The following is a 14,923-nucleotide window of genomic DNA, read 5'->3' as shown; positions in this document are numbered from 1 at the left end:
CCTTGCTCGGTTAAAGCGTAACCAGTGGACCAAAGCTACATGCCAAAATTGAACACGAAAGAACACTCATACCTTTTAAAATACATATAAATTTTTTGTAGGTAGCTATACAGGTGACAACTGGTTTTAAAAATCTCCAGTTAAGAATTCTCATGTTCAACTTGGATTGGTTGGATGTAGTGCACACCGCTAAACCAAAGTGCTCGAAAATTAACACTAATTTACTATTAGGCTCCCGGGCAACTACACGCAAACCCCCATTCATTCCCGTTTCCTCGTATAGGAGCCCAAATAGAGATGCAAAGTAGCCAAGTGGCTCAGAACCTGAACAAGCTTGTACATCAGGTTGAAATGACTTATTTCAATGACAGCATTGGCAAGTGTATCAGTCTTCTGCTGTTTAAGCAGAACCACGCTGCTTGAGAGATCATTTGTATGACAAAACAACACCTTCAACAAACACAATGAATAAATGCATGAGAAGGTTGCTAGTATTGTATCACAAACAGAAAAAAAAAAGATTGAAATACTGTGTAAAAGGAAATACAACAGGTTATCTGGAAAAATTGGTGTAACCCATTTAACGTGCCTTGCATGGAGTGGCAAACAATACAAAATGACCCTGTTACTTGTAATGCGGCAAAAAAACCAATACAGCAACAATATCCAACTCGGAGAAGTAGCACTGAGCATGTCGTGAAAAGAAGGGGGGGGGGGAGTGCGTCCAACAATTATGGGTTTCAGATTCCTTAAACAATGACATAGTCATGAGGTGCACCATAGTGTAGAACTGCAGGTTAGCTTTAACTATCTGGTGTTTTAGCACGAACCTAAATCTATGTCTTTGCGTTTTGCCCCCATTTAAATGAGGTTGCCAGAGCCAGGATCGAACCTAGGACCTTGAGCTCGGTAACACCACGCCATAGCCACTGGGCAACCACAGCAAGCACTTTTACATTTGCAAACTCTCGCATGTAGCGGAGTGTGATGCTAGAAATGCACAATTTGGAGAGTTACACGTATAAGCAACCTCGCACAGTCTGCCACGTCTTGTATTTCTGCAGCTTTTGAATCACTTGAAGTCGGAGATCTTTCGGTTGATGGCTGAATGTTGCACTTTCAATAGTCTTTCTATTAGGTTGAAATGAGCTCTCGTGATGCGAGGCACGATATTCCAGTGCATGTGGTTAGGCGCCCAGTTTCTTTTTAAAAAAAGAAAAGTGTACACTCACCAGATAAACCTGCAGTGCTAATTTGAGTTCAAGGTCATATCACTATTCCTCACAGACCACACACTGATATAAGAGGAAGTGTCTCTTCAATAGTGTCTTAAAGAAAAGTGGAATGCAATAAACTGTTGCACTTAGCATCCAGCTTTGACATTTCCGGCATACAGAAGGACCAAGTTAAGTTTGATCAGCTGATAGGAATCGAGTGTTTATTAAGGGTATTGAATGCTTTTACAAGACTTGCCAGAATTCTTAATGCAACTCGACGTTGACAGTACATACCACAGTAAACTGCACTATGATGTACAACATCAACAATACCCTGGTAAATAAGTGCAACATTCATGTACGCTGTGCACTAATATTGCTGCTTTACACAATTCTACTATCTCCTATTGGCAAGGAGTTGCAAAATTCAGAACATTGTGTCGATTTTGAAATTTTTGGCAGACTCTTGTAAAAGATTCAATATCCAACTCGTACTCTACTTCAACTTGTTGGTAGAGTTGAACCCATACTGATTTTGCAGTTGCCAAAAGGATGTTTGCACATTTCACATGTTCTTTTAACAGTAAGAATAGACCTGGCCCTGAGCACCTTTAAAGTACGCTGTCCTGTTTTTTTTGCAATAACAGAAGCTTTTGTTCTGAAACTCGCGAGCAATATTGCTAGGTAGAGAAAGAGAAAAAAAATTCCCTTCGCAATACTGATATCAAGATTGAGTGATGCTTCGTGAAAGCATCACTAATACATTGATAAGCAGGGAACAACTTAAGAAAGGCAACACATAACATTACGCTTACAACAAAATAATACAATCCTCAAGGGCTGGGAAACATCATTAAGTATAGAACAACATTTAGGAACAACATAGAAGAAAATGCCTTTTTTGACAGTGTCGATCAGAACTGCCAACTTCTGATGACAGTCCAGAATGCCTCAAAGGCACTGAAGTAAAAGAAAAAAATTCAGCTGTATAGTAAAGTAAAAAGAAGTATGGTAAGTGAAAGAATAGTAAAAATGAGACCAACTGCAACACTGCCTTCAAGTTTTCACGACAGCTCACATCACACTATGGATTTTGACGGCTTCTTTTCAGGCTTAGTTTATCATTAAAGATGGAATAACTGCATTAAAAAGGACGAAGAGGCTGTACGTAGAAAGCTCTCAGAACTAATTTCACCACAACAGGACAAATATACAAGAAAATGTACTTTGAAATCCAAGATGTTGCACTTGACATACCTGTGCTGGAGCTTTCTGTACAATGTATTTTAAAAAATGAAGTTTGGTTTTCGTATTTTCTTCTACTAATCATCCTCCCACCACTAAACTAACAAAAAAATATTTTTGAAGCAATACGTCTTCAGTCTAAATTGATTTTTATCTTTTTGGTGTCGCTATTAATGCAGTCACTGGCCTAGTGAAACAAGCAGTGTAACGACTAGACATGGAAATACAGATGAGAAGGTTGACATAGAGGCATGGATCTTAACAAAAGATCCACCTTCACTATGTCATTTGGAGCAAAGACTTTTTTTTAAAGTTAGCCTAGGAAAAATGTTGTGAACACAGTCAACATACTAGCAACTGCCACACTTGGCAAGCAATGTCATTCCAACAAAAGCAAAGGCTTTTAAACCTCAGCTAGAGTGCGAACAGTACAGACATCCCTTTAAGGTAAGCTACGCTTCATACATTATGCAATCTTTCACATCACCATGGAGATGGCGCGATGGCTATAAATGTGGAAATTTTTATCCAACAAACCGTAATCTCTGATGGCAGCTAATATTCTGAACCTTAAAACGTCCTAGGAAGTGATAAGAGGAAGCAAATGTGCTGGCACGAAGCAGCATAAAAATTTTCACTGATAAGACCTCAATAAAACCTTGATTGTCTTGCCCTCTTCACCGAGCGTTCAAGCACCACCCTGCCACCATGCAGAATTTTCATTCATGCCTACAGCACAGAACATCACCTATAACGGCGAGAACTATTGACTGGTACACCTGGCTTCACCGAGCCTTCAAAAGGTCACGAACAGGCAGTCCTAATCATGCTGCAGTCATCAAAGTAGACCTTCTCGAGTTTGTCGACCGACTTGGGATCTAAGTCTACGACAGCTAGGGAGAAGAGATAGGCCTGTCCGTAGGCGTCTTCTACGACATAGTCCTCTTCCCAGGTGAGGACCTTAGCTCTGCAAAGCGTTTGATACAGAAAAGAATATTGTTAAGGCAAAGCATATGCGAACAATTACGCTTGAGGTAAATCGCAGGGCTTAATTGCAGTTGACAACAAAGGATGCAGCTATGGAGAGCTGCTTCTAATTAATTTTGACCACTTTAACTTCTTTATAACTTCCAAAACCCTGCCAAAGCAGCAGAGGGCAGCAGAGGAAAATGAAAAAGGTGGATTATAAGACTAAAATGAAAGCAAACTGCACCGGCGCTACAAATTTTAAAAAGTTTAATTTTCTCACTGCGAACGATAGGTGGTTAGTTGTCAGTAATATGAATAGAGTACCGCCCTAGTACTAGCTATACCTAGTTACAGCCAGTCATCTAAAGCAAACAAAGAAAAAACAACAGAGTAGCTTACGCAGATGACAACCTCTGCAGGGAGAGCATGATGGAGCAGTCACGAGCTGTTAGTGCGACTAAGAATTCCCAGATCTGGAAGCAGTAATGGCAAAAATGAAAAACAACAATAAGCAGCTGATAATCATAAGCATGAAACATCAGCGTTTTGAGACTGGAAAAGCAACCAGCTGCATTAAAGAATTACTACATCACATAAATAAAAAAAGAACATGCAAGAATGGTGCAAGAGTAACGTCATCAGAGCCTTGGCGTTTTGTGCTAGAGTTGTAGTAGTGCATCAGGAAAGACATTTCCTCAGTGCTAACCTTGCTTCACCTAATTATTAACATAACCTCTCTCTCTCTCTCTCTCTATACCTGCTATTGTGACATAGAAACCTGCAGCGTTACGTTTGGGTGATGACAGTAAATAATGATCAAGTTTCAGTATATATCCTGTTCCTGTCTTGCATTCATTTTAATGTTGATTAGTTTCGCAATCTGCAGGGCAAATGTTCAATGTAGGGCACACTATCAAACAAAAGAAAAAACTAAGAAGGCACGACAAAACGAGAAAAAATGTGCATCGCATGCAGCTACCAACAGAATGTGTGCCAGGAAAATGATTGCATGGCAGCATTGAAGTGCTTGGGTTATGGGAGTACTCTTTGCAAGCGCTTTGCAGACAAAGGAGACCTATGAGAGTGACCATTTCTGTAGCATCCGAACAAGGCAGATAAGTTTTATCATATGTGTGATTCACACGCAATTTGCACTTGTCCAGTAATGGTAGACAATTCACGTTCAAGTGTCTACAGTGTGCATGAAGTCTGCAGTTACGGAATGCTGCCAACTCGCCCAAGGCAGTTACCCTACTCTGTTGTGCTCATCAGCGTATAGTACTAGAGGGTTGTATGCGAAGCTCGCAAAGCCAAAGTCAAACATGAAGTTGTGCAGCACCACACATGCTCTGTTAACGCCCTGGGTTTTGCACAGTGTGATACGACCAAGCGTCCACATAGTACTATACAGGAATTACTCAGATCGAACTCCAGTGCCGTCAGGAAAACCAGACACCCAATCAAGGGAGTGCTCATACCTGTCTTATAAACAAATGGATGTCCGATGATGGCGAAAGAACTGCCCACCTTCAGCAACTCAGCCGAGCGTCTTATTCCCTGAACAATGTACAGTGAAACATGGAAATACCGCAGTGACACGTACCTTCCGGCAGGCAAATGTGTGGTCAGTCTCGTAGTTCTGGCGGTCATGGCAGCCCATAGCTTTGGGCAGAAATGGCGCAGGGTACCCATCCTTCAAGTACTCGAGCCTGAGTAACAAGATACAAGAAATAGATATCAGTAGCCGTGCCAGCTTTATTCCTGCCAGGAAAATGGACTGAAAGCCAACAACCACACAGCAGTGAACCTACAGAGGTGGTTTCTCTCCGGCACAGTGGAGGGTGTCCTTGAGACTGAGGTAGAGTGGATAGGCCGTAGAGACGTCGATGGATCCCAGGCGCTGAGCCTGCAGCACTCGGTCCAAGATACATCCACGAGGAAGCCGGTGGTCGGCCTTCATTCCTGAAAACAAGGGAGATCACAGTCAGAGCCACAAACGCTGAAGGTGCTTTTGTGTGAGTTGAGCAGATGGCAAATGCAAAATCATTCACTCTTTCGAATACTGCCACAAACAGATTGTATTTCTTCACACTCTTTGTTTAAACCTATTAGCATTAACTTATTTTTATTTATGCATGAGATGCACTTACATCGCTCGATTATTGTCCATGTTTCATGCCCCAAATGTAAAAATGAAAAGCAAGAGATAATGAAGCAAACGAAGGTTTAGGGGACATTGTTTATTGTCTTTTAACTGTATTGTAGTAATTACAATATAAACGTCAAGAAATTAAGAGTGAACAAAAAGACAACTGATAATTATCACAATTACTATATAATATCATAACTACAATACAGTTAAAAAGCTACAAATAAAGTCCTCTATAGATTCCTTAGCCTCATTGTCTGTTGCTTTTCTTTAAGGTTGTTTCAAACAAAAAAAAAAGATTCTTTGATAAAGTCTCGTTCTTTCATTCAAACGGAAAATGGGCTCTCAGAGGTGCCACAGTGGATGGCCTTTAGGTTATTGCATTCCATTTCCATGGGAAGGTACCCAAGACGGCTAGGAATTGATCCTATGAATTACTGTGCAGCAGCACAATGCCACTCTCGCTGAGCCACCATTGTATGTGTCAAACTAGATCTTTGCTTTATCATGAGTGTTACAAAAGCACAGCCCGCTTCAGAAAGATGAACGTATCTAGTCGACTCATACACGACTAATGTGGTAACTTGAATTATGCAATGGCCTAATTGATCTAGCATCATAGGTGCGTCCCTATCAATAGGGCCAAACTGCAACCTGCTTTAATCTGTTAAACGAATGCTGCATGTTCTGCTCATTCTTTGGACCACTGAACTATTATTCACTTTCTTTTGCCCAGCACATGTCTGCCTGAATATACAGTTTTGGCTTTAACAACATCTTTAACACGTCTATTTGCATGCACCCAAGTGTGCATCCAAGCGTGCTCAATGTTCCCGAGCCATTTGCCACTTAATGTACTAATAAAAGAGTGACAAAATGTGCTGTTCAGTACTTTAAACAAAGATCTTATTTACAAGAATAAAAATTTCACCCACAAAACATTCTTCTTTTCAACTCTTGTCAAACATAGTGGCCCAGAAAAAAAAAAAGGGCAGACAGAAAGAATGGCATTTTTGTCTTCCCTTTCCTATTGTAACCACTGCACTTACTAACTTTGAGAGCTATGCATCAACTAACCCAACAATATACTTTCCTATGACTCTCTTAACACTGGCTTGCCACAGTACAGAAGTTACACAAGCTTTTCCTATTCTTTAAGCCAGAACTTTTCAAAATGGAACATTACCTTTCTTAGCCTGTTAAGCAGTCTTCAAGGCTCTGAGACAGCTAATGCAAAACAGGTCACCATTTCAAATGCTTGTGCCCACAGCCACCTTCAAAAGACTACGAATTTACGACGACACTTCCGTAAACTCGCAAAAATAAAATTACTTCCTGAGAATGACCTCACATTTGAATAGGGAGAACACTTACACAAAAGCATAAATGGGCCCACTCACTAGTTGTGCAAGTGCACGGATGTGAAGACGGGCAGGACTGTGGCATGGCGACGTCCCAGACGCCACTGGCTGCACTGACTGCCCCAGTTTCAGGATACGAGTGCCGCAAGATTTTCGTGACCAGGTGGCACAAGTTGTCATCTCGACTGAAGAAGAAATCCAAGAACTTAAGGAAAAAGCTAAAGAAACTGAACGCAGTATGGTACGATCATAATACGTCAGCCAACGATTACATCCTTGAACAAACACAGTCACAATCATTAGCAGCATCCTCACCAGAAATCTACAAAACCTGTCAAACACAAAGTACAACAGGGCATTCTCAATTCAGACATACCATAGCGTGACATTAACTTATGGGACTATAAAGAGACTGGTTCGCTGTGATGCGCTGTGACTATACAGGAAGCTTAATATGTCTCAGTAAAAAAAGCTCGCTACAAAGATGGGTGAAGCTATCTCACATGCAAAACAACTGCATGCAGTCAAGCTTGCTTTCCCACCTAGTTATGAAGCCATGCAATGGATAATAATAATAATTTTGGGGGTTTAAGGTCCCAAAGCCATGCAGTGGAGATGTGACAAACCTCCGGGCAGCAGCTTACCTACCTGACTAGACTGGACTCAAGAAAGAAATCCTTCAGTGCGTCTTCTAGGTTGGTTCTTGATTCTTCACTAAATACAAGTTTCTTGTTCTGCAAGAGACCAAGTTAAAATGAACACAGGTGAGTGCGACTGGAAAATGTTCAAACAAATCATGACTGCTTGATTAAACCAGGGCCAGGATAATTCGATTCTGCACAAATCCTTTTCTTCTTCAAACTTAGTCAACTGCCCAAGCTGCACTACATATTTTATCGCCATCACTGGCTGGGTAAAACCGGTTAATGATTACAAAAAAAATAGGATTATTATGCTAGCCCAAGCAATTTCAATTGCCATTCCTGAATAAATAAAGAACTGTGACGTAGAGACATTGATATTGAAATGCCCAATGACACTTACCTTAAAGACCCTCAGATTATTTTGCGGGTGGTAGAGGAGCTCCCTCAGAGCACTCTTCATTCTTTTAGGACACCTGTTAATTAATCCGAGAATTATGGAAAACGTCACCATAAATAATATCATTCAGAATGCGTAAGTATGTTTCCTGTACTTGTGCCACTTAATGATTTTTAGCATGTTTTTTTCTTAATGCTCAGACGAAATGAAAAAAAAAATAATAAAAAGAGAGAAAGAAGGACATAGATGAATGTGTTATCAGGCATGCCTTTATTCCTTGCAGCAGGAAAATGATAAGGCAATTAAGTTCATTTAACTAAGTTCTTTTAAATGCAAATAATACGTCCATTACATCAGACAAAACTAGCTGCTTTCAGTCAGTCAGTCAGTGTTTATTTTTCACCAACCAAACACAACGGGACAAGAACGCAAGAACTTACCCACTGAAGAGATCCAGGGGGCAGTACATGCTGACTGACGATATACGCCCTTTGCTGACCTGAAACAACAGTTTTAGTTCTGCTATCGAGTACACTCAAAGGAAGACAAGAGGCATCCTAATGCTAAAGCTACTTTCACGAGGTGACATTAACACTTTTTAGCCTGCCTTTCATGCAGTGCAGTTTAATCAATGCGCAAACACAGGCCCAGTATCTTCCACAACTTCAATACTCGGCATACCTTGGACGTCTGGGAAAGGTGAAATCTGCAGACTGATGACCGAACCTTGTGCTCGAAGGGGAGGTCATGGGGACTAGGCAGAAATCCCTGCTTTGGCTGAAGGAGTAAGTATGGATGTGAAGTTAGGCAAGTTCAAACAGGTATCTGCCCACGATTTTTAAAGTGTGCCTCTGAGACATACCTTTATTTCAATGGAGATCACGGGACCTTCGGCATATTTTCGGAGGTGGCTCGGCAATGTGCAGTGGTCGGGAAACAAGAGTCCCACAGTGGCAACTTCCTTGACATTCTTTTTTAACCTGTGCACTGTTAGAAAAACAGTGACAGCATGAGAATGTTTCAAGCACATACCACTGCTCTAAGCACTGGCACTTTCAATAATGGTGCTGCTTAATGCATTCGCTCCTGTGCACATCTTGCTAAGCATGTTATTGTGGGAACACCTAAAAACATTCTACAGAAATGCTTGGCTCCTGCGCAAGTAAATAAGGTAAACAAAAGAAGTCAAGGAAAGCTGCAGTTATGCATTAGACCGTATTGACAAGGATACTAGTTATGCATTAGACAGTATTGACAAGGATATACAAGGAGGAAGGAGCAGTGATGCACAATAGGTGAGCCTCCACCTATCATAAATCACATGTCATAGCTCATGACATATCATAACTGACAGACTAACATGTTCACTAATTGGTTTATACGTGCAGTGTCCCTCACTGCAAAGGATGGAGTTGGCAAGATGAAATACGGAGCTTGTGAAGCATAAGACATACATTCTCAAGTAAACTGTATAAACGTATGCACAAACAAAGTAGACATGCTTTAAATGGAACGTGGTGCTGCACAGTCTTTGAAACACAAACTTATGCAGGGTCTTAACTACACCAATCCTCAACAATTCTCACTGCAAACACAAGCGCATTCAAAGCTTTTTGGTGAAGCATACATGCTCAGAAGCCACTGCAGAACCATTACAGTGAAACAAAAGCCCTGCTTGCTGTAAATTGTTCTTACGTGGTCTTTCTAAGTGCACGGCCTTGTTGATGAGCCTCACATTTTCAGCAGTCAAGCGAACGAGAACCTGTTGAGAGACAAAATAATTATCAGACACATTTTTTCTATGTAGCAAAGCAAAGCAGCCTCCCGACTTTCGAGTCGACATGCAATACTCGACAGAATAGCATTATTTCGTCACACGCTCGTAGCAATGAGAAATAAAACTTGCTGGTGGATGGACGAATCGACTTCCAAAGAGAGGTTTCATGACATTCTCGATGAAGTCTGCCTCCATATGACATTTCTGTAGACTCTCTCCTATCAGTGATATTGTGTCCTGCAAGGAATGTCAAGAAGCTTTACAAACAATCATAACAGCAAGAGCCCTAGACTAATCTTGAGGTGACAGTTTTGTAGAGCTCCTGTCGCAAGCAGTACCATTTTTTGCACAGCCATATCACAGCCTTTTACTACGTTTACTTAAGGTTAATAGTGCAATGACCTTCCCAGTAACCTTCTGTGAATGCGTTATAAACGAGAACAAAACAAAAGAATACAAGGTATGCGACACAAAGTAGGCAGTGGCTCACTGTTCTTCAAAAGAAAGGGTGCGTGTTCTGTTACTTCCGATCTAGATAAGACAGAAATAAAGGCGTGTCCTCGGTCGTTAATCATTACCTCGGTGAATGCGGCGCTCTTACGAAGCCGAAGAACTCTGTCCTCCTGCGAAAGAGATAAGAGGAAAAACGTAAGCATTTTTTCTGGATGGCTAAGAGACAATCGAACGAAGGTCACATCGCACACGGTAAACATCTCACGTCTTGTAAACACCTTCGGAATGGCATTTGCTGCTATTGTCTCCTCGGATTGCGTAGCCGGTATCTTGCCTGGCTGCATCTCAAGAATTCTTCGAATGAAACCGTACGTTCAGGGTGTCCTGTATTACTACATTAAGCAAGCGTAACACTAAGGTAACGCGCAGTCAGCTCGAAAAACCTACCAACCGGCAACTTCGCGACCACACATACTGAACGTACTGAACAGTTTCGCGTAGTGAAGGACGTGAATGAGCAAGCACGGCGGATGGTACTGCAGACGTTCAGCGACAATTTCGACGAATACGAGTGGAATGCCGGTAGTTTAGATCAAACAAGCCGACACACAACGCGGACATGCTTGCTTCCTGCCTGTATTGCGCGCATTGGAGAAACATTCGTAACAAGGATCAAAAAAGAAAAGATGTATGAGACGACGGCTCACATTTTTCAGTGTGACGACAATGTTGGCGTTCCCTTCGCCGCGGAAGGCGCAGTTTTCGGGCGAAATGAGCAATTTCTCCGCAGGATCGCAACCCGACCGGTCTCTTCCCGTCGGAGCCGCCATATCAACTGCGGCAATCAAAAATACAACAGCTGGCTCATGGCCGGCTAGCTCGCCTCCCGGGGTGATCACTTTCGTATCCAATTTCCCAGCTGTCACGATATGGGCGATGGCGCGGAATTATAGCAAACACATTCAGCATGCTAGGCGTCAACTTCCCGGTACGCGTAGGGGAAACTGCTGAATGAAATGTTTGTTTTTCGTTCGCAGTCATTCCCAGTGCCGCGTCGTCTGCTACGATTGTGAGTCATGTCTCATCGAAATAATATCATAGCGGAAAATCATTTTTAAAAATCTAGATGAGCTCCAATTACATCACCTACGTACAGGCTCACTAGGTGTCATATTGACTATTCACGAAGCTTGTGAATAAGAAGAGAATGCAGTTTTATACGACTTCAAACTTGCCAGCATATAAGAACTTACGCAAGGTATAAGACCACTTGGAAACTATTGAACTGTTTCTGATCATACCGGAGTCTCTGTAAAGTTCCTGCTGCTTACTCTGCGTAAGTATCTCATAAATACATTTAAGTAGCAAACCTGACAATCACAAAACGTTTCAAAAGTTACAATTTTGAGAAAGACAAAATGGGCTTTACACTTACATAGGACGGAAGCATAAATGGCGCGAGTTTCAACTTCAAGTTCCTCGTGAGCTGGTATGGTGGCGCAGTGGTTGGCGATGCAGGCAGTAAAATTAAAAATAGAAGCGTGGGTAGAACAAAATGATATTTTGGGAGAACTTGAGAATGGATTTCGAATCGACAGGCGGTTAGACGATAATCTGTTTGTTCTTACCCAGTGTATAGAAATATCGAAAATAGAAAACAGGCCCTTATACGTAGCTTATCTAGATATTACCGGGGCGTATGACAACGTTAATCAGGAAATTTTGTGGGATATACTGAAAGAAGTGGGCATAGGTGACGACTGTATACAGCTTTTGAGGGAAATATAACGAGAAAATACAGTTTGTATAGAATGGGAAGGAATAAGTAGCGAGGACAGCGTTGAAATTAGCAAGGGGCTGAGACAGGGATGCCCTTTGTCCCCGCTGTTATTCATGCTGTACATGGTGAGGATGGAAAAAGCGCTAGAAGGTAGCAACATTGGATTTAATTTGTCACACAAACAGGTCGGCACGATGGTTGAGCAGAAGCTTCCAGGTCTATTTTATGCTGATGATATTGTCTTATTTGCGGACAGTCAAGATGATATACAGCGACTGGCAGATATATGCGGAAGGGAATGTGAGGCTCTAGGACTAGGATTTAGTGCAACAAAATGTGGATTGATGGTATTCAATGATCATGAAGACCATGCGGTCTTTATACAGGGCCGAAAAATACCGAGGGTAAGCGAGTACAACTACCTCGGAGTATGGGTAAATGAGGGGGATAGATATATGGAGGTACAAGAGAAAGCATCGGTAGCAAAGGGAAAGAGGAATGCTGCAATTATGAAGCACAGAGCTTTATGGGGTACAATAGGTACGAGGTGCTTCGAGGGCTGTGGAAGGGTGTGATGGTCCCGGGGCTTACATTTGGGAACTCAGTGGTGTGCATGAAGTCAGAGGTACAATCAGGAATGGATGTAAATCAAAGGACGGTGGGCCGCCTCGCGTTGGGCGCTCACGGGAAGACGACAAATGAGGCTGTAAAGGGTGATATGGGATGGACAGGCTTTGAAGTGCGGGAAGCTCAGAGCAAAATGAGATTCGAAGAGAGGCTGAGGAAAATGAGTAGATGGGCAGAGAAGGTTTTCAGGTATTTGTATAGAAAAAGCGTTGACACGCAGTGGAGAAAAAGAACTAGGAGGCTCACCAGTAAATATACGGCTAACAGTGCGGGCGATATGGCAACAAGGAGCATTAAGCGGAAGGTCAGAGAGGCGGAGAGGACTTATTGGATGACAGCGATGGAAAAGAAGCCGGCTCTGAGTAACTACCGAAAAGGAAAAAACGAAATAAGGAGGGAAAGGTTTTATGATAATTCAAGGGGAAGCGCTTTACTGTTTGAAGCAAGGTCGGGCTGCCTTAGAACGCGTAGTTATAAAGCGAGATTCAGTAACGAAGAAGAACAATGTACATGCTGCGGGGGAACTAAGGAAACGATGGAACATGTACTGATTGAATGTGGCGATATTCACCCAGGTATACGTGTGGGCACGAGTCTACATGAAGCCTTGGGTTTTAGGGACATCAATGGAAAGCTGAACACGTCCGCGATAGAAATAAGTAAGAGACGGTTAGAGTATTGGTGGCAGAAAAGTAAAGATAAAGAACAAAAATAAATAATGGGGGAAAAATACGGTCATTCTGCCTTAAGAGGCAGAGAGATAGACCGTGAATTTATATTTTTTTGGTATAATAACATAGATTTAATCAATGCAGATAAGTATTAGGCCAACATGAAACAAGGAAGCTTTTTTTTTTTTTTTTTCTCTTCGAGCCTGGTGGCAGACATGTCACCACCCCGTTATAAAGGGGACGCTCATAGCATCCATCCATCCATCCATCCATCCAACCGTCGATGGGCATATGGGGAGAGTCTGGCGAATGGGCGGGGCAGTGACGTCGCGGCGCGGCGATGACGCGTTTCACGTCACCGCCACGCATCCGCTCCGGCGCCGTCCGCCATATACAGGGTGTTTCAAGAAATGTGTCCAACCTTCTAAAAAAATCAGGAAAATGCGATATTTGATTGCTGCCTTCAGAATTGGTTTTTGTGTAGTGGCATACATTTTAAGACGGTTAAAGAAATTATTTGCGACTGTAATTAAAAAAGTTAAATTAATTAACTTTTTAATTACTGGAGTTAGGTGTTTGTGTCAAATGGGAGAATTGAAGTTCTTCATGCCAAAAACCCAACCCAACTTTGAGATTTCGAAAAAGTGGCATCTAGTAATAATTACGAAGTAATGAAACTCAACCAAAATCAATGGCGATACCTAAACAGAAACATGGAAGAACGCAACTGCGATATTCTTCTGAGACGTCCAAAATGAGTGAATGGCTTTTTCTGTAGCGCTACGCATCTTAAGATGGTTAAACACATCAATTGAGACAGTAATTAAGAAAGTTTAATTAATTAATATTTTAATTAGTGGAGTTAGGTGACTGTGTGAAATTGAGGAATTGAAGTTCTTCGTGCGAGAAACCCATCCCAACATTGATATTTCGAAAAAGCGGCCTCCAGTAATAATTACGACGTAATGAAATTCAACCGAATTCGATGGCTTTCGCTGTTGAAAGCCGTTGCATTTGGTTGAATTTCATTACGCCACAACAATTACAAGAGGACGCTTTTTTGAAATCTCAAAGCTCGGATGGGTTCCTCGCATGAAGAACTTCAATTCTCCCATTTGACACAATCACCTAACTCCAATAATTAAAAAGTTAATTAATGTAACTTTCTTAATTGCTGTCCTAAATCATGTCCTTAACTACCTTAAGATTCGTGCCGCTACAGAAAAATCAATTCTGAAAGCCCAGAAAAAATATCACATTTTCCTGATTCTTTGAGAAAGTTCGACACATTTCTTGAAACACCCTGTATAGTCTTTCCGCGCGACGGGCGCACGGCTGAGGCTGTGCGCGCTGTTCGTTCATGAAATCTAGCGCTCCTAAACAAATTGCGAAAGCCAAATTGTGCTAGAACATTGTTATACAAGTTTAATTAAGAATATGGAGTGAATTAGACGCGTCCAAATCATCGTGAAACTGAGTTGTGTACGCCGATTCGAGTCCACGATGTTCTACGATACGCGCTGTGCTTTTAGAGCGCAGCTCTTAGGCGCCTGTTCCTGCGTTGTTCGGCATCGCCGTTGGCGTCGTCTCGATGTGTGCGCCCCCCTTAGGGTGTTGCCATTCTTTGAAGGGG

The 14,923-nt window shown here is 41.9% G+C and overlaps 1 protein-coding gene across 1 annotated transcript; it reads right to left on the bottom strand.

Annotated features, from left to right (window-relative positions):
* Positions 1-1,608: 1,608 nt before the first annotated feature.
* Positions 1,609-11,070, bottom strand: LOC119396737 (inositol-pentakisphosphate 2-kinase). The gene is made up of 14 exons (XM_037664046.2): positions 10,920-11,070; positions 10,338-10,382; positions 9,889-9,996; positions 9,678-9,744; positions 8,845-8,969; positions 8,664-8,759; positions 8,423-8,481; positions 7,986-8,058; positions 7,590-7,675; positions 6,981-7,126; positions 5,243-5,393; positions 5,035-5,140; positions 3,831-3,904; positions 1,609-3,429 (listed from the first exon to the last, which is right to left on the bottom strand). The coding sequence occupies exons 1-14, from the start codon at positions 11,040-11,042 to the stop codon at positions 3,267-3,269; spliced, it is 1,422 nt and encodes a 473-aa protein (XP_037519974.1). The 5' UTR covers positions 11,043-11,070; the 3' UTR covers positions 1,609-3,266.
* Positions 11,071-14,923: the final 3,853 nt, after the last annotated feature.

Source organism: Rhipicephalus sanguineus, chromosome 6 (genome assembly GCF_013339695.2).
Source record: "Rhipicephalus sanguineus isolate Rsan-2018 chromosome 6, BIME_Rsan_1.4, whole genome shotgun sequence".
In the NCBI taxonomy this organism is placed as follows: Eukaryota; Metazoa; Arthropoda; class Arachnida; order Ixodida; family Ixodidae; genus Rhipicephalus; species Rhipicephalus sanguineus.
The sequence above is the reverse complement of the archived record's forward strand: the minus strand, read 5'-3'. Positions and strand labels throughout refer to the sequence as shown.